Source organism: Elgaria multicarinata, chromosome 8 (genome assembly GCF_023053635.1).
Source record: "Elgaria multicarinata webbii isolate HBS135686 ecotype San Diego chromosome 8, rElgMul1.1.pri, whole genome shotgun sequence".
NCBI classification, from domain to species: domain Eukaryota; kingdom Metazoa; phylum Chordata; class Lepidosauria; order Squamata; family Anguidae; genus Elgaria; species Elgaria multicarinata.
The window spans coordinates 37,188,639-37,208,657 of record NC_086178.1 but is presented as its reverse complement, the minus strand read 5'-3'; the positions used below and the strand labels follow the sequence as shown (position 1 = coordinate 37,208,657).

General features: G+C 39.3%; 1 protein-coding gene across 2 annotated transcripts in view; it reads left to right on the top strand.

Annotated features, from left to right (window-relative positions):
* TRPC1 (transient receptor potential cation channel subfamily C member 1) overlaps nt 1-16,718 on the top strand; it is a 33,510-nt gene extending 16,792 nt beyond the window's left edge. For both annotated transcript variants that reach the window (XM_063132167.1, XM_063132166.1), the window contains exons 9-13: nt 1,966-2,109; nt 7,097-7,272; nt 9,490-9,691; nt 11,208-11,402; nt 16,427-16,718. In XM_063132167.1, coding sequence (XP_062988237.1) covers nt 1,966-2,109; nt 7,097-7,272; nt 9,490-9,691; nt 11,208-11,402; nt 16,427-16,654 — 945 coding nt within the window. In that variant the 3' untranslated portion in view covers nt 16,655-16,718. The remainder of the gene's footprint in view (nt 1-1,965; nt 2,110-7,096; nt 7,273-9,489; nt 9,692-11,207; nt 11,403-16,426) is intronic.
* The last annotated feature ends 3,301 nt before the right edge of the window (nt 16,719-20,019 follow it).

The window sequence follows — 20,019 nt, the reverse complement described above, 5'->3', positions numbered from 1 at the left end:
TCTTATATGTTTATACAGCATTTTGCAAATTAATGAATTACTTTACATATCTTGCTTTTCCTCACAATAATTTTGTGAGGAGTGCTGTTTATATCGCCATTTTATACATGAAGAATTAAGGCTGAATACTATGACCTGTCCAAGGCCACCCATGTGACAACAACCTTAACCCAATTTATATTTTTGTCCCTATTCCCTGTGATAGTTGTTCCTCCAACCCTATCATTGTTAGTCATTTTAATTTCTCAGGCTGTCTAATTCTACATATTTTCTATTGCTGCCCCTTAAACCTAGAAATTTCTCCCAGAATGCCAGTACAGTGCCTTTCTCTCAACCATTTCAATTCCCATATTTTGTGCCTTCAATCCCAACTGCAACGGATTCTTAAAGGCCAAACTACACATTATACTAGGTGTGCGTGTGCTAAATAGCAACCATGCCCTTGAAAGGAATCTGCTTTTGTTGCCAGTACCAGCTTTCCTCCCCTGACAAATAGTAGCTTTAGAATGGGGGAGAGAAGTTTCCTTTATGGCGGGGTGTGTGTGTCTGTTTAACTGCCCCCCTACTTGTGTAGAGGTCTAGATCTGGATCAGGGTCCTTTGCAATTGTTATTTAAAATAGATACACACACCTTTCCTCATAATCAATAAAGTATATCCATCTGCATTTTATTAGTAGTACAATATTTCTGCACTCCTTGATCTTATGCCAATAGTATGATATTCCATTTTCAGTAGCTGATATGTTACAGATGTAACATTTTCACCCTGTAGCCACTATTAAAGTATCAGGAATGGGCTATATGATTATGTGCTCCCTCACATCAATTCCCCTCTTGAGACTCTGTCTTACCAGACACTACCATTCCATATTATATCTGCACCTACATTAACAATAGTAAATGCTAATCAGGTTTGCTTCTAACCCAAGTTTGTATCCAGATAATAAATCCTGGGCTAGAGACGATCCCTGGTTGGCATTAATCATGTTTAATGTTGACACAGATATGACACTGAACAATCGTTCAGGGGGGCAAGGAAACATGTGCTTTACTGGAGGGGGCATGTGATCCTGTGGCCCATTCACTAATCTCAGTAATGTCTAAGGGAGGGGAAATATTATGTCTGCACCATACTAGAATGGATGAAAGAAATAGCCTTACTGCAACAGGATTAACCTGAACCTCTCAGATTCTTTTCATGCAGCTGATGTCTTCAGAACTGCCTTTCCTGTTGCCTGGTACTCATTTGGAGTGGAAGATAAACCTGTATCTTGTTAGCTGTGCTTGCTAGTCATGTAATAACCTTTCAGATTAATGTTATTAAATAGGCTTATATCTATCTTGGCAAAATATTTCCATAAGCCATAAAACCTCATTCAAATAAAGCTAGCTTATATTTTAGACAGAAAGAAATGGAGTGTAAAAACGTCAGTAGGGCAGCTGTTTGATCATTGGTATACTATTTTACCTCATGCAGCTGGATCTTGTCCTGGATTGCTAACAGCTGAAAAATACTTCTGTCATGTTATAGCTTTCTGATTGCTGCATTAAGTTTGCTTGGTGAGCTGTGGTTTGCTTCTTATGAGGATGAGCCACAGCGAGGCCTTGATGCTGTGTTCTCCCTTTTTGCCTTGTTCCTTCCTTTTTGCATGAGAGTGGCAGGTTAGAAGCGCCTGATTCTAATTTATGGCAATTCATAGTTCCAGTTTCATCCAAATGCACCAAACTATGGTTTGTGCAAAGCACAATTTGCTGCATTTTAATGAAATAGCAAACTTGGTTTTCCTGCAAATTAGAAACAGATGCTTCTCATCTCTGCCTGTCACTTGCAACAGAGGTAAATGGGGAAAGGAATTGTGTGACTTTGGAGTTTGTTGTGGCTCATTCATAGACCATTGAGAGCTGCCATTGAGTTGTCTGTCTGTCACAATTAAAGTAACTTCAACTTCTTTTAAAATCTCTAGTTCCACAATTTTGCTGAGAGGAAGGATTGGGATGCCTTCCATCCTACACTGGTGGCAGAAGGTCTGTTTGCTTTTGCTAATGTTCTCAGTTACCTCCGGCTTTTCTTTATGTATACCACAAGCTCTGTCCTGGGGCCACTTCAGGTAAGTTTTCATATGGGCAAAATGTCCAGATTTTCCTGTTTGTGTCTCATTGATTATTATTTTTAATATATAGAATCTATGCTTATCATCGGCTGTATTCATTCAGTTGGTCTATGTGGCTAGATGTTGCTCTGGCAATGTGGGCTTACTGTGTCTATCGGATTAAGTGGTGTTTGTTTCATTGGACTCAAAACTGTAGAAACAAAACAAAGACGAAATTGTTCATTTGGAAATTACCCTGCTGTCATGGTCAGACCACTTCCTAGGGAAGTTTGGTTTCATAATGCCAGTCCCTCCCTGCAGAGGTGGGGGATGAATTAAGATGGTCCACCCCTGGAGACTTATGGAATCCGAGCAATTCCTGAATGCTTTGGGGGAATTTTCAGTAGCCAGAGCTGGCGATTCTGTCAAGGCCCTTGTTGCACTATGAAATGGTGAGGTGTGAAGGGCTGTAGACACAATCTCTCCTGAATGCCCTCTCCAACATTGTGGAGCTCAGAAGGCTCCTTGGTTTACTGGGGAGCTCCAGACAATGAAACAGGTCAGAAGACGGCTGGAGCATAGGTGGCATAAGACTTGTCATGAAAGTGACTGAACACGTGTGAGAGCATACAGTCGTGCCTACTGCGTGGCAGTGAAGGCAGCAAAAAGGATCACTTTGCTGTCTCCATCGTATCCTCAAGCTGTTGTCCAGCTGAGCTTTTCCAAGTGGTCTGGAAGTTACCCACCCAATCCAATACTGGAACCTTCAGAGGCTTGCTGTGATGAGTTTGCAAGACACTTTGAGTATAAAATCGCTCACCTTCATGCTGACTTGAATGCTGCTACTGATTCAGTGTCTGTTGAGGTGTCCAGTGCAACATCTTATCCTGTTTTGTGGGATCAATTTCAGTTTTTGGAGCCTGAGGATGTGGACAAGATGCTTGCATCTGTTCGACCCACCACATGCTTTCTCAACCCTTGCCCATCATGGCTTCTTTGAGCTAGCCATGGGGAGCTGACTGGCAGGATCAAGGGAATGGTGAACACATCTTTGCATGATGGTGTGGTCCTTACTGCCTTGAAAGAGGCAGTGGTGCAACCACTCCTGAAAAAAACCCTCCCTTGATCCAATGCTAACTATAGTCCAGTTGCAAATATCCTATTTTTTAGTAAGGTGCTCGAGAGAGAGGTGGCATCTCAACTGCAGGTGTTCTTGGATGAAACTGATAATCTGGATCTTTTCCAGTCTGGATTTAGGCCCAGTTTGGGGATGGAATCAGTCTTGGTTGCCCTGAGAAATGACCTTCTTTAGGAGAGAGATGGGGAGTGCAACCCTGTTACTTCTTCTCAATCTCTCAGTGGCTTTTGATACCATTGACCATCCTCCTGGGCTGCCTTCATGAGTTGGGAGTTGGAAGTACTGTTTTATAGTACCGTATTTCTTCGATTGTAAGACGCCATCGATTGTAAGACGCACACTAATTTCAGTAACACCAACAGAAAAAAAAAAACCTAAGACACGCCTGCGATTCTAAGACACACCCCATTTTTAGAGATGTTTATATGGGGAAAAAAGTGCGTCTTACAATCGAAGAAATAGGGTAGTTTGACTCCTACTTTCAGGGTCAATTCCAGAGAATAGCATTTGGTGACTTCACTTCAGCTCCATGGCAGCTGAACTGTGGAGTACCACAGGGCACCACCCTGTCCTCAATGTTATTTAATATCTATAGGAAGCCGTTGGGAGCAGTTATCAGGAGATTTAGGGCAAGGTGTCATCAGTATGCTGATGGCACCCAGCTCTATTTCTCTGTGACACCTGCATCGGGAGACACCGTGCATGTTCTGAACTGGTGCCTGAATACAGTTATGGCTTGGATGAGGGCCAATAAACTGGAACTGAATCCCGATAAGACAGAGACTCTGTGGGTTGGTGTTTCCCAGGTCCGGGAATTGGGGTATTTGCCTGTTCTGGATGGGGCTGCACTCCCTCTGATGGAGCAGGTCTGTAGCTTGGGGGTGCTCTTAGAGCAGCCGTTATCAACTTCGGTTGGAATGCCAACTACAACTGTTCCTAGATAGGAATAGCCTACAGTAGCTACGATCTTTCATGCACTGGTAACCTCACAACTAGATTACTGTAATGCACTATATGTGGGGCTTCCCTTGTTAGGAATGCAGCTAGTGCAGAATGCAGCAGCTAGGGTGCTCACGGGTACACCTAGCTCTGCTCATATAAAACCTGCATTAAAAGAACTGCACTGGCTGCCTGTTAGCTACTGAGCCATATACAAAGAACATGTCTACACCTGCAGGCCTTCTGGGGGTGGGGAGGGACGATTACTGGCTTTTCCACTTCTGGGATCGTCCCCCAGGGTCTAAACAGCAACAAGTCATCTGGTGGGTGTTCTTTTTTTAAAAAAACACGGGGTTATTTGTGCAATGGTGCAGGTACGATCCTGCGCCAAAAGTAAGTTTTTTCTTTTTTTAAAAAAAAAAACCTTCGGAAAACCACTGAGAGCCATCCCAGGGATGGTAAAAATGCTGCCTCCCACCCCCAATGGGCATGGAGCTGCCTTCCCGCTCCGTGTCCATTTGAGGAGCCCTGCTACTCTCAGGGAAGAAGGGACAAACCCGGGAGCGGGCACATCACCACCCACAGTCTTCGGGGGTGTTCCAGGACCATGGCAAAAATGGGAAATCTGCAGTCCCAGTTATCCTGGGGAAAATCTCTGGTTGTCCCTGCTTAACCACGGGATCCCCTGTGCATCATTTGGACTCACAGGGACAACCTAGAGATGACCCTGAGATATATGCATGGTATAGACATGCCCAAAGTTATGTTATTATCCTATAAAGCCCTAAACAACTTGTGACCAGCATACCTAGCAGACCGCCTTTCCTTAAATAAACCCAGACGACAGTTACAATCTTCAGAGGAGGTCCTGCTGGCCATTCTGAAATGAATGGAATATCACCACGAAGAATCTCAGTGGTGGGCCTTCTCTGTGGTGTCCCCCACCATCTGGAAAACCCTCCCTCATGCGGTTCGAGAGGCAGAAAATGTAATAGCTTTTAAACGCTTCCTAAAAAGGTACCTCTTCACACATGCTTTCCCTGGACTGTAATTTATTTTATTTTATATTGTACTCCTAGATTTTAATGTTTTAAATTTATTGTATCCTTACTATATTTTTATGGTTTTAGTTGTACACTGCCCAGAGAGCCTCAGCTATTGGGCAGTATGAAAATGTAATAAATAAATAAAATAAATAAAAATACATCTTTTTAAAATGTATTGTATAAAGGATATTGCTTTATGTGCCATTTAAAGCTGCTTGAGACAAAAGCTTTAGAAGCACACCCTATTTATAGAGCAAGATATTTTAAGAATTCAGAGGCCTCGTTAAAAATGGATCTAGCTGCGTGACAACAGGAACCAGGGAAAGTAACAGAGAATAGTGCATATCCATGTGTTGGATATATTGCTAAGATCAATATCGATGGTGTGCTATAAACAAATTAGGGCCTCTGCATTATTATTATGGGTAAAGGATGAGATACACAAGCAAAAACAGAAAGAAAGAAAAGGTTACCTGTGAAACACTTTGGGAGGGGGCACTCCAGCAGTTATCTATACTTGTTTCTAACTTACCAGCTTTTAATCACACTTTCTATTGCAAGTTCATTATTAATAACTTTTAAAAGCTTTAAGAGTTCAGGGAGGTAAAACATATTGACCATTTAATGTTTTAATTCATTTTGAAGAAGTACACTATGTAATGTATCTATTTATTTACATGTTGCAGCTATAACATGTATTTTTATTAGTCCTCTATGTAGTGAAGTCAGCATTCGGGTATACATAAACAGGCAACAGTCACCCCATTCAGTGGCACACTGAAGCTTTAGTTGCTCTTGTTGACAACCATAGATTAAGCAATAACCACACACTATTTTCCAAAAGTAGGTCATAACCTTAAAATGCCTATAAATTGCATCCCATCAATGAAATGAAAAGCATACCATTGCAATACATTTATATTTCCATAGGTACATTCAAAGTATGTGAATCATCTTGCTTAATCTTCAATTCTTATTTTAAAAGCTATTAATAAACACTTTGAAAAGCTATTAATTCACTGTGATTTTTTTAAAAATTGCTGTTTGCCATTTTGCCTATTTGGGTAAAAAAGGATAGAAATGTCTTAAATAAATTTGTTGCTAAATACAATTAACAACCGAGGAGGTTCCTTTTATGTAGTAAGTTTTTCGCATAAAGCATCTACAAGCTATTAGCACGATAGGTGTAAACTATAAATACATTGTAGGTGTAATTCTGATTACTGAAAATAAGTGAATTGCAATTAACTTTAGTGGTGTTAAGATTGTTATCCTATAAACATCTTGAAGAGATTAAGAAATATCTGGTACCTCAATTATTTGTGCAGTTCTCCAAAGAGAATGCTGTACTCCTTTCTGTTACTTTCATGTTTGTTTCAAGGTTACTTATAGAAGCTACAGAACCCAAGGTTTAAAACTCTTTATTCGTCTTGCAAAATAAGTCTTATAAGACTACTATCCTATGTACTCTTACTTGGGAACAAATCCAGTGAACATGGAGATACTTTGGAATAAGCATGCATAAGATTGTAAAGAGATTTTTAAAACTATGTATGTTATTATTATGACCAAGGATCTTCAGTCATGAAGTTTTAGAGGGCTATGTAATGATTCTACATGCTATCATTAATAGTTGCTTTGCTTAAAATAATAATTAAAATAAAAAACCAGACATATCTGACAATAAAAGTGAACCATTTTAAGTTAGCATTTTCCAAGTCACACCTAACAGTATTCAGTGCAATTTCTTGATTATTTTGTTGTGTTGGAAAAGCCAGCTGGGATCATCTGCTTGTCTCATAATAGTTTTTCTAGTATTTCTTTTCAGTATGCAATCATTTCATAGCTATTTAAAATGAATAACAACAAATCCTTTCTACAGATTTCTATGGGACAGATGCTGCAAGATTTTGGAAAATTTCTTGGAATGTTCCTTCTTGTGTTGTTCTCATTCACAATTGGGTTGACCCAACTCTATGATAAAGGATTTACTGTGAATGAAGAGAAGGACTGTGCTGGGATCTTCTGCGAGCAGCAAAGCAATGACACATTCCATTCGTGAGTTTCAGAGTGTTGATTGAGATGGCAATAAGTAAAAAAAGAGCTATTCTGTTTTATAATGTAGCTTCCAATGTGATTTTTTTTTTTAGCTTCCAGGTTCATTACCATTGCAACTCTTGTACGGAAGAGCGAACAGAACAGTATTGTCTCATTTATGACTATTAAATTCAAAGAAAACTTTGGCTTTTTATTGCTGATGCAGTTGGACCATGGCTGCTAGCTAGATAACTCCTTTAGGTATACACAAGAGTTGCATACATGAGGCCATTTGTTGATCTACCTTGGAAATTCCCATTTGTTGAGCAGCATGTTGAGCGGCTCTTAGAAGAAAAGTGTCAGCAACCAATGAGTTTGCTGTGTGGTTTCCTGGGCCTGTAGCTTATAGTATCTTCTCTCAGATTCCTAGAAGCTTTCTTTTTTAACTGAGCTGTCAGCCTGGCATTAAAAATCACATCATATGATCCTTGTTGGATGAATAATAGGTTGAAAAAGTATTTTATCAATGCATTGTTTGCTGGGATAATAAATAGTTTGGACTGTGAACTCTCTTTTAGCGCATAGATTTTGTCAGTCAACAAATAGTTAATATGTTTAATAGCATTGGTTTAAGGAATTTGAATAGTCAATGCAGAACAACTATGCTACATTCTCTTTCTGGCAGCTTTTGCTTGCACTGTCTTGAATGTAGGACTGCAGTGAGTGTCATCACACGGAGTGGGGGGATTGTGGTTCCCTACCGTTGCTTATCTGCCCCTACTCCTGTCCCCCATTACATCCTCTTTCTTCCTGGAGAAGAAAGAAGTAAACAAAGACCATGTGGCCCATTCCTGCACACAGTAGGAAATGGCACACAGCAGGAAATGGTGGCACATTCTGTTCCCCCCCCCAAAAAAAAGTTAGATTAAAAGGGGTCCATTTTGTGATGGAAAATGGGAAAGAAGGAGTGGGAGGCGCGAGGGAGGCAGTGTCTAAATGACACGCGAAAACCGTGAGTGGGTAGTAGTGAGCGTGCAATAAAACACTCATCTGATGAACCCCAGTGTCACTAAGCTGGCAAAATGTAATACTTGGCTTTAGAGCATTCAAAATGTTTCATACACATTAGTTCAGTATCCTTACAACATTTCTGTAAAGTAGGCTAGTATTCTCCATACGTTGTAGATGTAGCCGAGCCTGAGAAATAGTGGTTCATGACTAATCTAAAATTTAAAATGAGATTACCCTGCTCACTAGCTTTCTTTGAAGCACAGGATCTCAATTCCTTGATCTGCTGTTGATTTCTTCTTCTTCTTTGATTCTGTAATTATTGAATGCAATCCTGAGAGAGACCTTGCTGAATTATAGGCACATTATCTACTTACCTATGCTCTTATATTAATGGGACTTGTGCATTTTAACTTCCCCTGTGTCATGCTTGTAGCATGCAGTCCACACTCCAGTTTATTGTAATAAATCTGAATATCACCAGTTGTGCTGGTGTTAGCTACCTTAGAAATATCAACTGATTGTTCTTGGCCTTTAGCAAGTAATCTGCTTTAAAAAGAATGTTCAGCTCTTCCTTGATACATCAGTATTAGGGATAGATGTTCTTGTCACTTTTATATCAGTTCACCCATAAATCCAAATGCATCATCCTTAATTTGTAATTCTTTTAAACATCTGCAGGGCAATTTGTATGTACATATGTATTTTTAAATATCTTTTAAACATATTCTAATTTTTTTTTTTTTTGAGCTGAGAACTGCATCAGAACGTTTGGGGAATGTGAAAGCCAGTAGAGGTAGCTTAAGTCCCAATCTGTACATTAGTCCAGAATGTGGGAATCAGGTCAGGTGTTTTTTCCCTCCAGAATTCACACAGATTGAAAGCATCCCTAACCAACACACATGTGATTGAGTAACCACAGTGAAGTATTTTAGGGGTATTCACATTAAGCCTCGCCCTGACATAGATAATGTCCCTCTTCCGTCCTTCTCTCGCTGGACCATTATATAACTGTAGAGCTCAGACATTCAAATGAACTAAAATGGTACTATTACGTTTTCAAATCTTAAACAGGATTTTTTGAATGAGTGATGAGATGAACATCCTTATACCAAATAATCTTTTATTTATTTCTTTGAAGAAGAATGTGTAGCATTGATCAGGTAGCTACTTTTTTCTTGCATGTCTTCATAATTTATCTAATCCAGGTTTTTCCTTCCCTTTTCTCAGGTTTATTGGCACCTGCTTTGCGTTGTTCTGGTACATATTCTCCCTTGCACATGTAGCCATATTTGTCACCAGATTTAGCTATGGTGAAGAACTGCAGTCTTTTGTGGGTGCTGTTATTGTTGGCACTTACAATGTAGTCGTTGTGATTGTCCTTACCAAGCTCTTAGTGGCGATGCTTCATAAAAGCTTTCAGCTGATAGCAGTAAGTGTTTTTAAAACAAGGTGTATTGTATCTAAGTATAAACTATGCTCTTGATTCTGTATAGTGCAATCCCTACCTTGAATAACTTGTTTGAGATCTAATCCTGACTGACTTAACAAGGTATGGACAGATGGATGTGAAGCAATTTGCTTGTGGGTAACTTGATCCTCTGAAAAGAATGGGATGCTATTGCTTTGTAAGGTGAGGGTATACATGCATCCATACATCGTGATAGATTCTAACAAGGAGGCTATAACCAAACCTCTTCGGATGAACAGCATCCATGTCTGCATGTTACGTAAGATCTTTCCATTGTTTTGTGTGGAATAGACAGCAAAGGGAGGTTGTTGTTGTTGTTTTAGCACTTTCTTCCTCTCATAAACACAGGGAAACCTGGAAAGTTTAATGGAAAGTCCCAGGCATATTATGTAGTACCAGCATGAGTGGTGGATCTTTTATGTACTTTACCAATAAATAATGTGCAAAAAGCCTTCTACTGTTCATGAATATACAGTCAGACTATGGCAATGTTGGAGTCAGGGGGAGTTGATTTGCCATCCAGGTACTATGCCATTTTAGTGGTGTAGCTTGTTTTAATGTATATCTAATGCCACACACAAGCTAGGTCCAATACAAAGTTTTGTGTGCACTCCAAAGAACACACACAGCAGGGAAGCCACTTCGTATTTCAATAAAGGTGGGGGAAGATACTTCAAAAAGCCAGTCCTTGATGCATTCAAGGTTAAATTGTGGGGGAGAAGTGTATTTTAAGAGGACCTATGGTACTTTCTGTTTAATATTTCATAATATAGCAATGTTCTCAAGGCAATAGATTACAATATAATCCATTTAAGTGTTTATAGAAACAATCCATAGAACCCCTAAGAAATAATAATTTTGTATGGTCTGATACACGAGGATCTCTGACACACCTTGTCTAGAGGCTTTCCAATTTTTGCAATGCAAGAGGCAGTTCTGTGTGTACAAGGGGGCTATGCATGCAGAAGCCCTGTGCATTTGCTCCATGTACACCCATCTAAGATTTTCCATGCACAGAGTCCCGCTGGGCTGAGGTGACTGACAGTTACTATTTTCAATGAGTATATTAGTAATCACATTCCTCTGTCAGTCTTGTCACTCATCAATCTTATTTGTAAGCATTTAAACTAGCAATTGAGGCGAATTCAGAATTGGTTAGTTCATAAACTGGGGATTCCCTTCCCTGCCCCATTATGAGCTAAGTTCAAAGATGTTCCATAGTTTGGGCTTGGCTTGAGTTTGCTGTCATCCAGTCCTTTCTGCCTCTTTCTAATCTGCAGTTTTCCATCTTGCAAAATGGGACGCAGATGGAAGGAGGGTTGGATGGTGACAGGTGAAGTCTTGTAGGCTTCATTCATAAGTCCTGGGGAGCATGTTCTCTTCCCTGGGTGCATGGGAGTTTCACTTCATCATTAAATATACTTTTGTATAATCACAATTTAGCAGAACCTTTGATACTTTGTTATTTTCAATTTAGAATCATGAGGATAAAGAATGGAAATTTGCTCGTGCCAAGCTCTGGCTTAGCTATTTTGATGACAAATGCACACTACCTCCACCTTTCAATATTATTCCCTCTCCCAAGACTATCTGCTATCTGTTTAACAGTCTCAGTAAGTGGATCTGTTCTCATACATCAACTGGCAAAGTCAAGCGGCAGAATAGCTTAAAGGTAAGAAATCAGGAAACTGAATGTGATTTTCCCCCATAGCTGTAAGATGTCTAAGTAAACTGTTACCAACATTACTCTTCATTACATTTGATCTCCTATTTGTATTTGAGCTTTGTCTAGATTCATTTGTGTATGTTCTTTTTATTGCTTTTTAGTCTTTGAGTGTTCCTGAATTTTTTGGATTTTATTTTTTTATTTTGTAATTATGTTTTTTTAAATTATATATGCTGCCTTGCAGGCCTCAAGGAAAAATGGCAGCATAAAAATAGTTTATATTTAATAATAATGAATAAAAATGTACTTCTCTTTGTGTCTTCAGCAAGCCCTAACTGTCTTTAATATCTACATATAAAAAACAAGGCTTAATTCTTTCGGTTTTAAAATCTTCTTAAATATGGGGCAGTATCCTACTGTGTCATCCCATTAGTGCAAAGGACATTGCACTAGTGGAAAGTAGGTTCTGAACTATGTGCAAGAGGAGAATCTAACTAAAGTGATGCTTGCACAAGCAGTTGTTTTGCATTATGCTTGTGCAACCCCTTATGTGACTGGTTGCTCATTACGTTTGAACAACAGAAAGATTTGCATAACGGAAAGATTTAGTAGAATTCCACTAGTGCTATTTGAGTTTCCAGAATGGCACTATTGGATACTGCCCCAGTCTAATTTTTAAAACATGTCTATGAGACGTTCATATTGAATTATGCATTGTGATGTCATAGGCACTACATTCTAGACAATTTTCATCTGATACCACAAAGTATCATCTTAGACTAGTGGTAAGTTTAGAAGTGCAGGAGCTCTTCATGTGTGTGTATCACATAATGGCAATTCAGTAAAGGCAAATGTGCTTTTTTAACAGCAAGATGTAATGTTAGTTCTAAAAAAGATGCAGATTTGTTAGCTTTCCTACACCATATGATAACTCTAAATTTGTCCTGTGAAGCATCAAAACAAAATATCCAAATGAAGCCTTGAAGCCTGATGTTTATTCAAACAGTTTTACAACTGTTTGAATAAACATAATTAAGGTACTCTCTCAGATATAAAAACTATTGAAATTACTTTATGTAGGGAAGCTATTTTGCTGTGCTGCCACACAAATCACAGGTGATGTAGACATGCCAGTAGGTGATGTAGACAAGCCAATAGGAGGCATCATGTACATACCTTCCAGAACCTCTCCCTGTGCAGCTCTATTTATCTATCTATGGCGATCACTCGTGTCCAAGTAAGATTGTCTTCCAAGATTGTCTTCCAGAGTTAGAGACTTTAATGGTGGGTCCACAGATGACTGTGGAGGTTGATCCCGGATCCACACAGCCTTCCACAGTGAGGACACAGATGGAAGGCAGTCGCGGTGAGGATTTGCTTGGCGTATTTCTGCTTAGCTCATTTATCACTTTCACCCTGTCTGCGTTCTTCTTCAAAATCCATAGCACCTTTGGTAATAGCCGAACTCCAATTGAGACGCTCCTGGGCCAAATCTTCCCAGTTTTTTATGTTCATTTTACATTTCTTCAAGTTAGCTTTGAGAACGTCTTTAAACCTCTTTTGCTGGCCTCCAAGGTTACATTTTCCATCCTTAAGGTGGAAGTAGAGCAGCTGTTTTGGAAGAAGGTAATTAGGCATTCAGACAACATGTGCAGTCCAGCGGAGTTGATTTTGGATGATCATTGTTTCAGTGCTGGTGGTCCTCGCTTCTTCCAAGACACTGATGTTGGTCCTTCTATCTTCCCAAGTAATTTGCAAAATTTTCTGAAGACAGCACTGATGGAATCTTTCAAGAAGTTGGAGGTGGAGTTTATAAGTGGTCCATATATAGAAGTTGGAGGTGGAGTTAATAAGGTTGGTAATATAATGGCTTTCTAAATAAGCATTTTGGTCTTCCTGGGGATATCCCGATCCTCAAGCACTCTGCGCTTCTTTCGGGAGAATGCAGCACTCGTGGAGCTCAGTCAGTGCTGGATTTCAGCATCGATGTCAGCTTTTGTAGAGAGATGGCTGCCAAGGTAGGGAAAGTGATCAACATTCTCCAACATCATGCAGTTAAGTTGGATTGATGGTGCTATGGAAGGACCAGTTTGCACAGGTTGGTAGAGCACTTTGGGTTTTTTGATGTTAAGTGAGAGACCAAGCTTTACATATGCTTCAGCTAAAACATGGTTAGAATGGTTTAGAGATCTTCCGCTGAGTGTGCAGAGACTACGTTATTGGCATACTGAAGTTTTACAACTGAGGTTGTGATGATCTTTTTGCTTTCAGTCTGCTGAGATTGAAGTGCTTTCCATCTGTTCGATATATGATTTCCACACCAATGGGAAGTTTCCCCTCAGCAAGGTGTAGAATTATAGCGATGAAAATGATGAATAAAGTCAGAGCGATGACACGTCCCTGCTTTACACCTGTTCCAAGCTGCTCGGTTCACAGTGTCAAAGGCCTTGTTCAGGTCAATGAATGCCATATGCTCATGGCATTTTTCCTGGAGCTGTCATCCACACATGGCCTTTGTGGCATTAAAAAAATCCTCATGTACCAGGGATGTCTGCTAAGTTCTGGATTTCTTGTGCTTTATCCACCAGGCATTCTTAAGTTCTCTGGTTCTTCATTGGACCTTGGCCTTTGCACTGACATAGGCTTTCCTCTTAGCAACGGAGCCAGGATGGTTTTGCCATATCTAGAAAGTTCTCCTTTTCTTATTGATGATGCGTTGAATCTCAGAATCATTCTCATTAAACCAGTCCTGGTGCTTCTTGGTTTGATATCCAATAGTCTGTTCCCCACCTGGGATGATGGCGGTCTTCAATTTGGTCCAATGTTCCTCCACGTTTTCAGGGAATTCCATAGGTAGATGTTTCTTAAGCATTGTTTCAAAACAAGCTTGCTTAACGGGATCATGAAAGGTGTGAATGTTTATTTTACACCTTGGTTTTCTTCCTTGCAGCCTGCATTGAGGAGCAATATTGATGGCCATAGTGGATTGAATTAGTTGGTGATCTGTCCAGCAGTCATCAGCACTCGTCATGGCCTTAGTAAGGAGTACATCATAGCGATCTCTAGCACAGACGATTACATAGCCCAGAAGATGCCAGTGTTTCGACTTAAGGTGCTTCCATGATGTTTTAAATTTATTTTTCTGGCAAAAGAGTGTGTTTATAATGACAAGGTCAAGAGTAAGATCCTGTTCAAGTTGCTATTACCAACTCCTTCTTTCCCAATGGTTTCTGACCAGAAATTGGAGTCACACCCAACTCTTGCATTGAAATCATCCAGGAGAATGATTTTATCCTCCTTAAGTATCTCAAATAAAATAATGTCCAGCTGGGTATAAAAATTTTCCTTGATGTCATCATCAGCATGTAATGTTAATGCATAGGCACTCGCAATGGTAGCCTGCTGGTGTTTGGCAAGTTTTAACCAGAGAGTTGAGAGCCATTCATTGATGCTGATAGAAACTTCTGATAGACACTTCACAAGTTTGTTTTTAATGGGAAAGCCCACTCCATGAATTTGTCGTTCTTATTCAGGCATTCCTTTCCAGACAAAGGTGTAGCCTCCTTTTTTCCCTTCAGCTGTCATTCTCCTGCTCTTTGAGTATCTTGGAGTGCAACAATGTCAATGTTAAAACATCTCAGCTCCCTCATAATAATGGTAGTCCTATGCTCAGGACGTTCACTATCTGAGTTATCCAACAGTGTCCATATATTCCATCTTCCAAAATTCAATCGTCATTTGTGACCGCTAGGTGTTGATCCCACTGGACACGGTTGTCCAGTCAGGGAGAATGAGGCAGACTATGTTTAGGGCACCTTTTCTAGCCCCCTCCCCATACAGGGTGAGCAGAGTGGATCCTGAATAGGACTGCTCAGTTGTGGATATAGCTGCCTCGATCCTTGAGTTGGGATGACTGAATCTATATCCACCGCCCTTCCAGATTTCACAATCCTGCTCCATCACCGTTCACCATGGGACTATGTAGTAGAAGAGAAGGAATGAGAAGTGGATGACGCCTGTGCGTGAAATTGTTTTACGTGGGGAGATCGTTTCACAACAATCACCACACAAACTTTGACAGAAAAAGGCTTTAATCCAATGGCATGGGTACCACAACGATTGGAAGTCTTTTGTCTGCTACAGCTTTCATCTGCCTTCACAGCCATTGTAACATTACGCATTGTTATCCTCCACCTGTTCTGCCGTTGATGACTTTACTTTTCTTGGATCATTCTTTGTCTGGTTCCTCCCCCTTGACCTTATCGTCATGGGTGACCCTACTGGGAATACAAGATTCCTGACAGCATCACTCTCAGGGCTCATTGGAACACACAAGCCCACTCACCATTTCAAGGTGACAATCCACTGAGTGGGCCATGCCCAGCAGGCATGTATACACAAAACATACATATGCAAAATAAAATGTTGATTTTAATTAATGGCTGTGAAGTGGTGGAATAAAATGGCTTTCGCCTTTTAGAGTCAACCCTAATTTAGCAGCCAGTCCAGACACAGTACTAAACTAGCCAAGTCAGTCAAACGTTGTCAGCTGCATATCCTTAAACCATTGCACAGTATAATGTTGTAATTACATTGACTGTACTTGCTGTCCAGTCAGATTGAATATTCCATCATTCACTTAGCAGTTTATTTCCCATGTAGCTTTGAAAATGCCTCGTTCAGGCAGTCACCCTGCAGTGTTGTTGAAAGGGGATTTCTTGGGGAGCAGCTGTAGTGTGGGTGGGTGATTGGAAGCTAAGAAAGGAGAGACCTTTTGGAGTTGAAAACTTTTTACTCCCTGAGCACACAAAATGTGGACAAATCCAGTTAAGTGCTTTTAAATTCCATTGATTTCCATGGGGGAATTAAGCACATGTTTAAATATCTCCAGTTAAATTAATGGCTTAAAATAACTTAACTTTGGCTGGATCATGCCCAGTGTTATTTTACAATGATGCACAAGCTTTTTAATTGAGAAAACCTTTTAGCCACCTGTACATCATATCTAATATGCCACTGTTTGCTTAAAGGAGTGGAGAAATCTGAAGCAGAAGAGGGATGAGAATTACCAAAAGGTGATGTGTTGCTTAGTTCATCGTTACCTGACTTCCATGAGGCAGAGAATGCAAAGTACTGATCAGGCGACTGTAGAAAACCTCAATGAACTACGGCAAGACTTATCAAAATTCCGAAATGAAATGAGAGATCTACTTGGCTTCCGGACTTCAAAATATGCTATATTTTATCAAAGAAACTAAGGTTCTAGATTTTAAAATAAAATGCCTACATTGAGGCACCTTCATGTGAATATTTTTTTGTTATCAACCCAAATAAAAAAGATTACAATTTTTTATTAGTACATTTAAAAAATATGATTGCATGAACTGCAGCCAAATTCAGTTGTGAAAAAATGATTACTTTTTTGTATATTTTTGAAGCTTTTTATGATGTTATATAGGATATAAAACCTGTACATAGTGTACCAAAGGCAAATATTCTGCCAAATGTGGAATTTGACCAGTCATTAATAGATAGACATCAGAATGTTGTACCAGGGGATGATTTGTTTCTATACTCTTGCATTGTTGAGGGAAATAGTGACTATTCAATGTATTTTCCCCTTCCCCTATAGGCCACGTGACAGCACATATAATAATCTTAAAAAGCTAAAAGAATCCTGTCTTTCTAGTAAAAGTATATGCATCATTAAGATATTGGAATACTTTAAAAGGGCACATCAGTGGAAAGGCTATCAATAAAGTTCATATGATACAGTTTTTAGAGGACTGTTTTGGAGTAGACCAGCATAAAACTAGAGTGGTCATATCACTATAACAATACATTTTTTGTACCTGATGCCACTGAATGATACCAAAGGTTGTAGCATTTAGAACTGATTATGGCCCCAATCCAGCTGTGAATAGTTACACTTAAGTCCCGTTTGTGTTAATGCGTCAAGTCTGAATCAACGAACTTAGGCCCATTGATCACTGATTTCCTCAACAGCATGCCAAAATTTAGAGGTTCATCAGACGAGCGTTTTATTGCACACTCGCTACTGCCCACTTACAGATGTGTGCGCGTCCTTTAGACAACAAAGTCCACCTCCTATGCGCCTCCTGCTCCTTTTGCTGGTTTTTCCATCGCAAAATAGATCCCTTTTAATCTGACTTTTTTTTAAAAAAAAAAAACACAACGGAATGTGCCGATATCTCCTGCTGTGTGCAGGAAAAGCAGCACAATAAAAACAGCCCCTGTTTACTTCCTCTTTCCCCTCCGGGAAGAAAGAGGAAGTAATGAGGGACAAAAGCGGGGGCGGAGAAGCGACAGTAAAGAAACGCAATTCTCCCCTGTGTGATGACACTCTTAGTTGGATTGTGACCTTTGTATTTGGGGATAATATTTTATGTAGACATCGAGTTTTCTTCTCATAGTTCCTATTCCGAATGCCTATTGTGTTGGTCTCTTAACGCACCTACATGTACCAAGTGTAATATGGTTTATTTATATCACAAATATTGTAATTATCTACAGTTTAATTCTGTTTGAAGAATTGAAAGAAGTGTTGTGAGTACAGAATACCCATGCTTCTGTATAGTTCTAACTGAAAACCTTGAGTTCTATTATGTGTGAGACTTTATTTTTACTGTGGGATGATGGGTATAATCCAGTGCCTGATGCAGATGTTTCCTGACAATCCAGAGCCTGGTGCAGACATAATGTTTGTGATCCCTTAAAAGATTAGGATAGCCCTTAATCCTGTGTTAACACTGAAAAGGGGGTGGGGAGTTTATATGGCTTTCTTAATCTCTTAAACATGGTTACGAGATCAAGAAATGCTGCAGCTGCACCAAGCACTGGAGTGTTTGATTCAGAGAGGATAAGGCTATCAATGGCTACTATTCCTGATGGCTATATGCTACATCCAGTATCTGAGGTAGTATGCCTATGTATACCTGTGGCTGGGGAACATGAGTGGGAGGGTACTATTGCATTCATGTCCTACTTGGGGGGGGGTCCCACAGGCAGCTAGTTGGCCACTGTGTGAACAAAATGCTGGACTAGATGGGCTTTTGGTCTGATTCAACATGGCTCCTCTTACATTCTTATGTTAAGTCTCATTGGTTTCATGGGATGTAAATATGCTAGGCATTAACAATGGCTGATTTAGATGTTAGCTTCAAGAACTTAAAGCTAAATGGTGCTGGTCACCTAAGCAGTTATAACTGATAATAGTAACTTGAATAAGGAGAGAATAAGGTTTAAGTCAGCATTCCTCATTTTGAGGGAATTTATTATAACAATGTTTTTTTAAAAACTAATATATTTTGTGTATTATAGAATTCTATATATAACTTCAGTGGGATTCAGCTAACGAAGTTCTATTCTGAATTGTCTGTAGAGTTTAGTTTGAATAATGACTCAGGCTGCAATTCTATACCCATTTACTTGTATGAGTAGACATCTATAGGATTGCACTATTAGTCTTTTTTTTCCAAGAAAAGTTGATGGCATTCTTATTAGAAGGCAAATCTAAGATTTTTGCTTAAGATAAAAGAATACTTCATGCCATATGTTATATATTTGAATGCTGCAAAAAAAGAATAAGTAGCTATTTGGAAAAAAAGATTGATGGATGTTAAACCTAATGGATAATGTAAGAATTTATTCAGGAAATTTGTTACTTTTGTTACCATATATATCACATGAAGTGTGGTCTGGAGATCTTCATTGTAATGCATAGAAAAAAGAAGCTAGTCTATTTTATAGTACTATTTTTCTTTATCTTATTTTTCTGCCTCCTTTTCTTCCATGCAGTCAATAAATTGAGCTTTAATTTTTAAAGTTCTTATAGAAATAAATGACAATATCTGAATTTTGCAGGTTACCCCATGAATAACTTGTCAGGCTCTATCAGAAGTGATCATCTGTGATACTTTGTAACAATTATGAACACTAGTTGCAAATTATCTGCTCTGAACCTAATACCCTTAATACTCCATTTTTTCTTCCAAGTTTTTTTTTTAAAAAAACCCACACATTTGCTTGTTGGTATCATTTCACAACAGCACAAAGGTAAAACAAATAGCTCAAAACAAGAAAAAGGACTCAGTAGGAAGCCCCATTAGAATGTGTTTTGCTGCAGGATTTCTTTATATAGAATGCAAAATCCAATAAGGCATGACAGCAGTTGATTGCTTTCTGCTAATGAGCCTTCTGAAGGCTATGGGCAAGCTTATGCTTATTTTCTTTTAAAGTACGTTCATTTTGTAGTATTTATAAATTAATACTTCTGTAATTTATTAATTTCTAAGACTGAGGCAATATTTATTTCATTTGCACCTTGCCTTTGTTCAAGGAGCTCAGAGTAGCATTTATTCTCCCAACAGCCTAGTGAGGTGTGTGATATTGACTTGTCCAGTATGAACTTCCTCTCCAAATATTTGAATCTAGAATTTTCGTACCCAGTCCCAACATTCTAGCTACTGTACCCAATATGTTCTTATTTCTTTAATCTTGCAATTATTTTATCACATCCATCCTCACAACAATTCTATATCTTACCATTCTTATTTACAAATGGGGAATGAAAAATCTTTATTAGCTTTTCCTCATGGTAGAC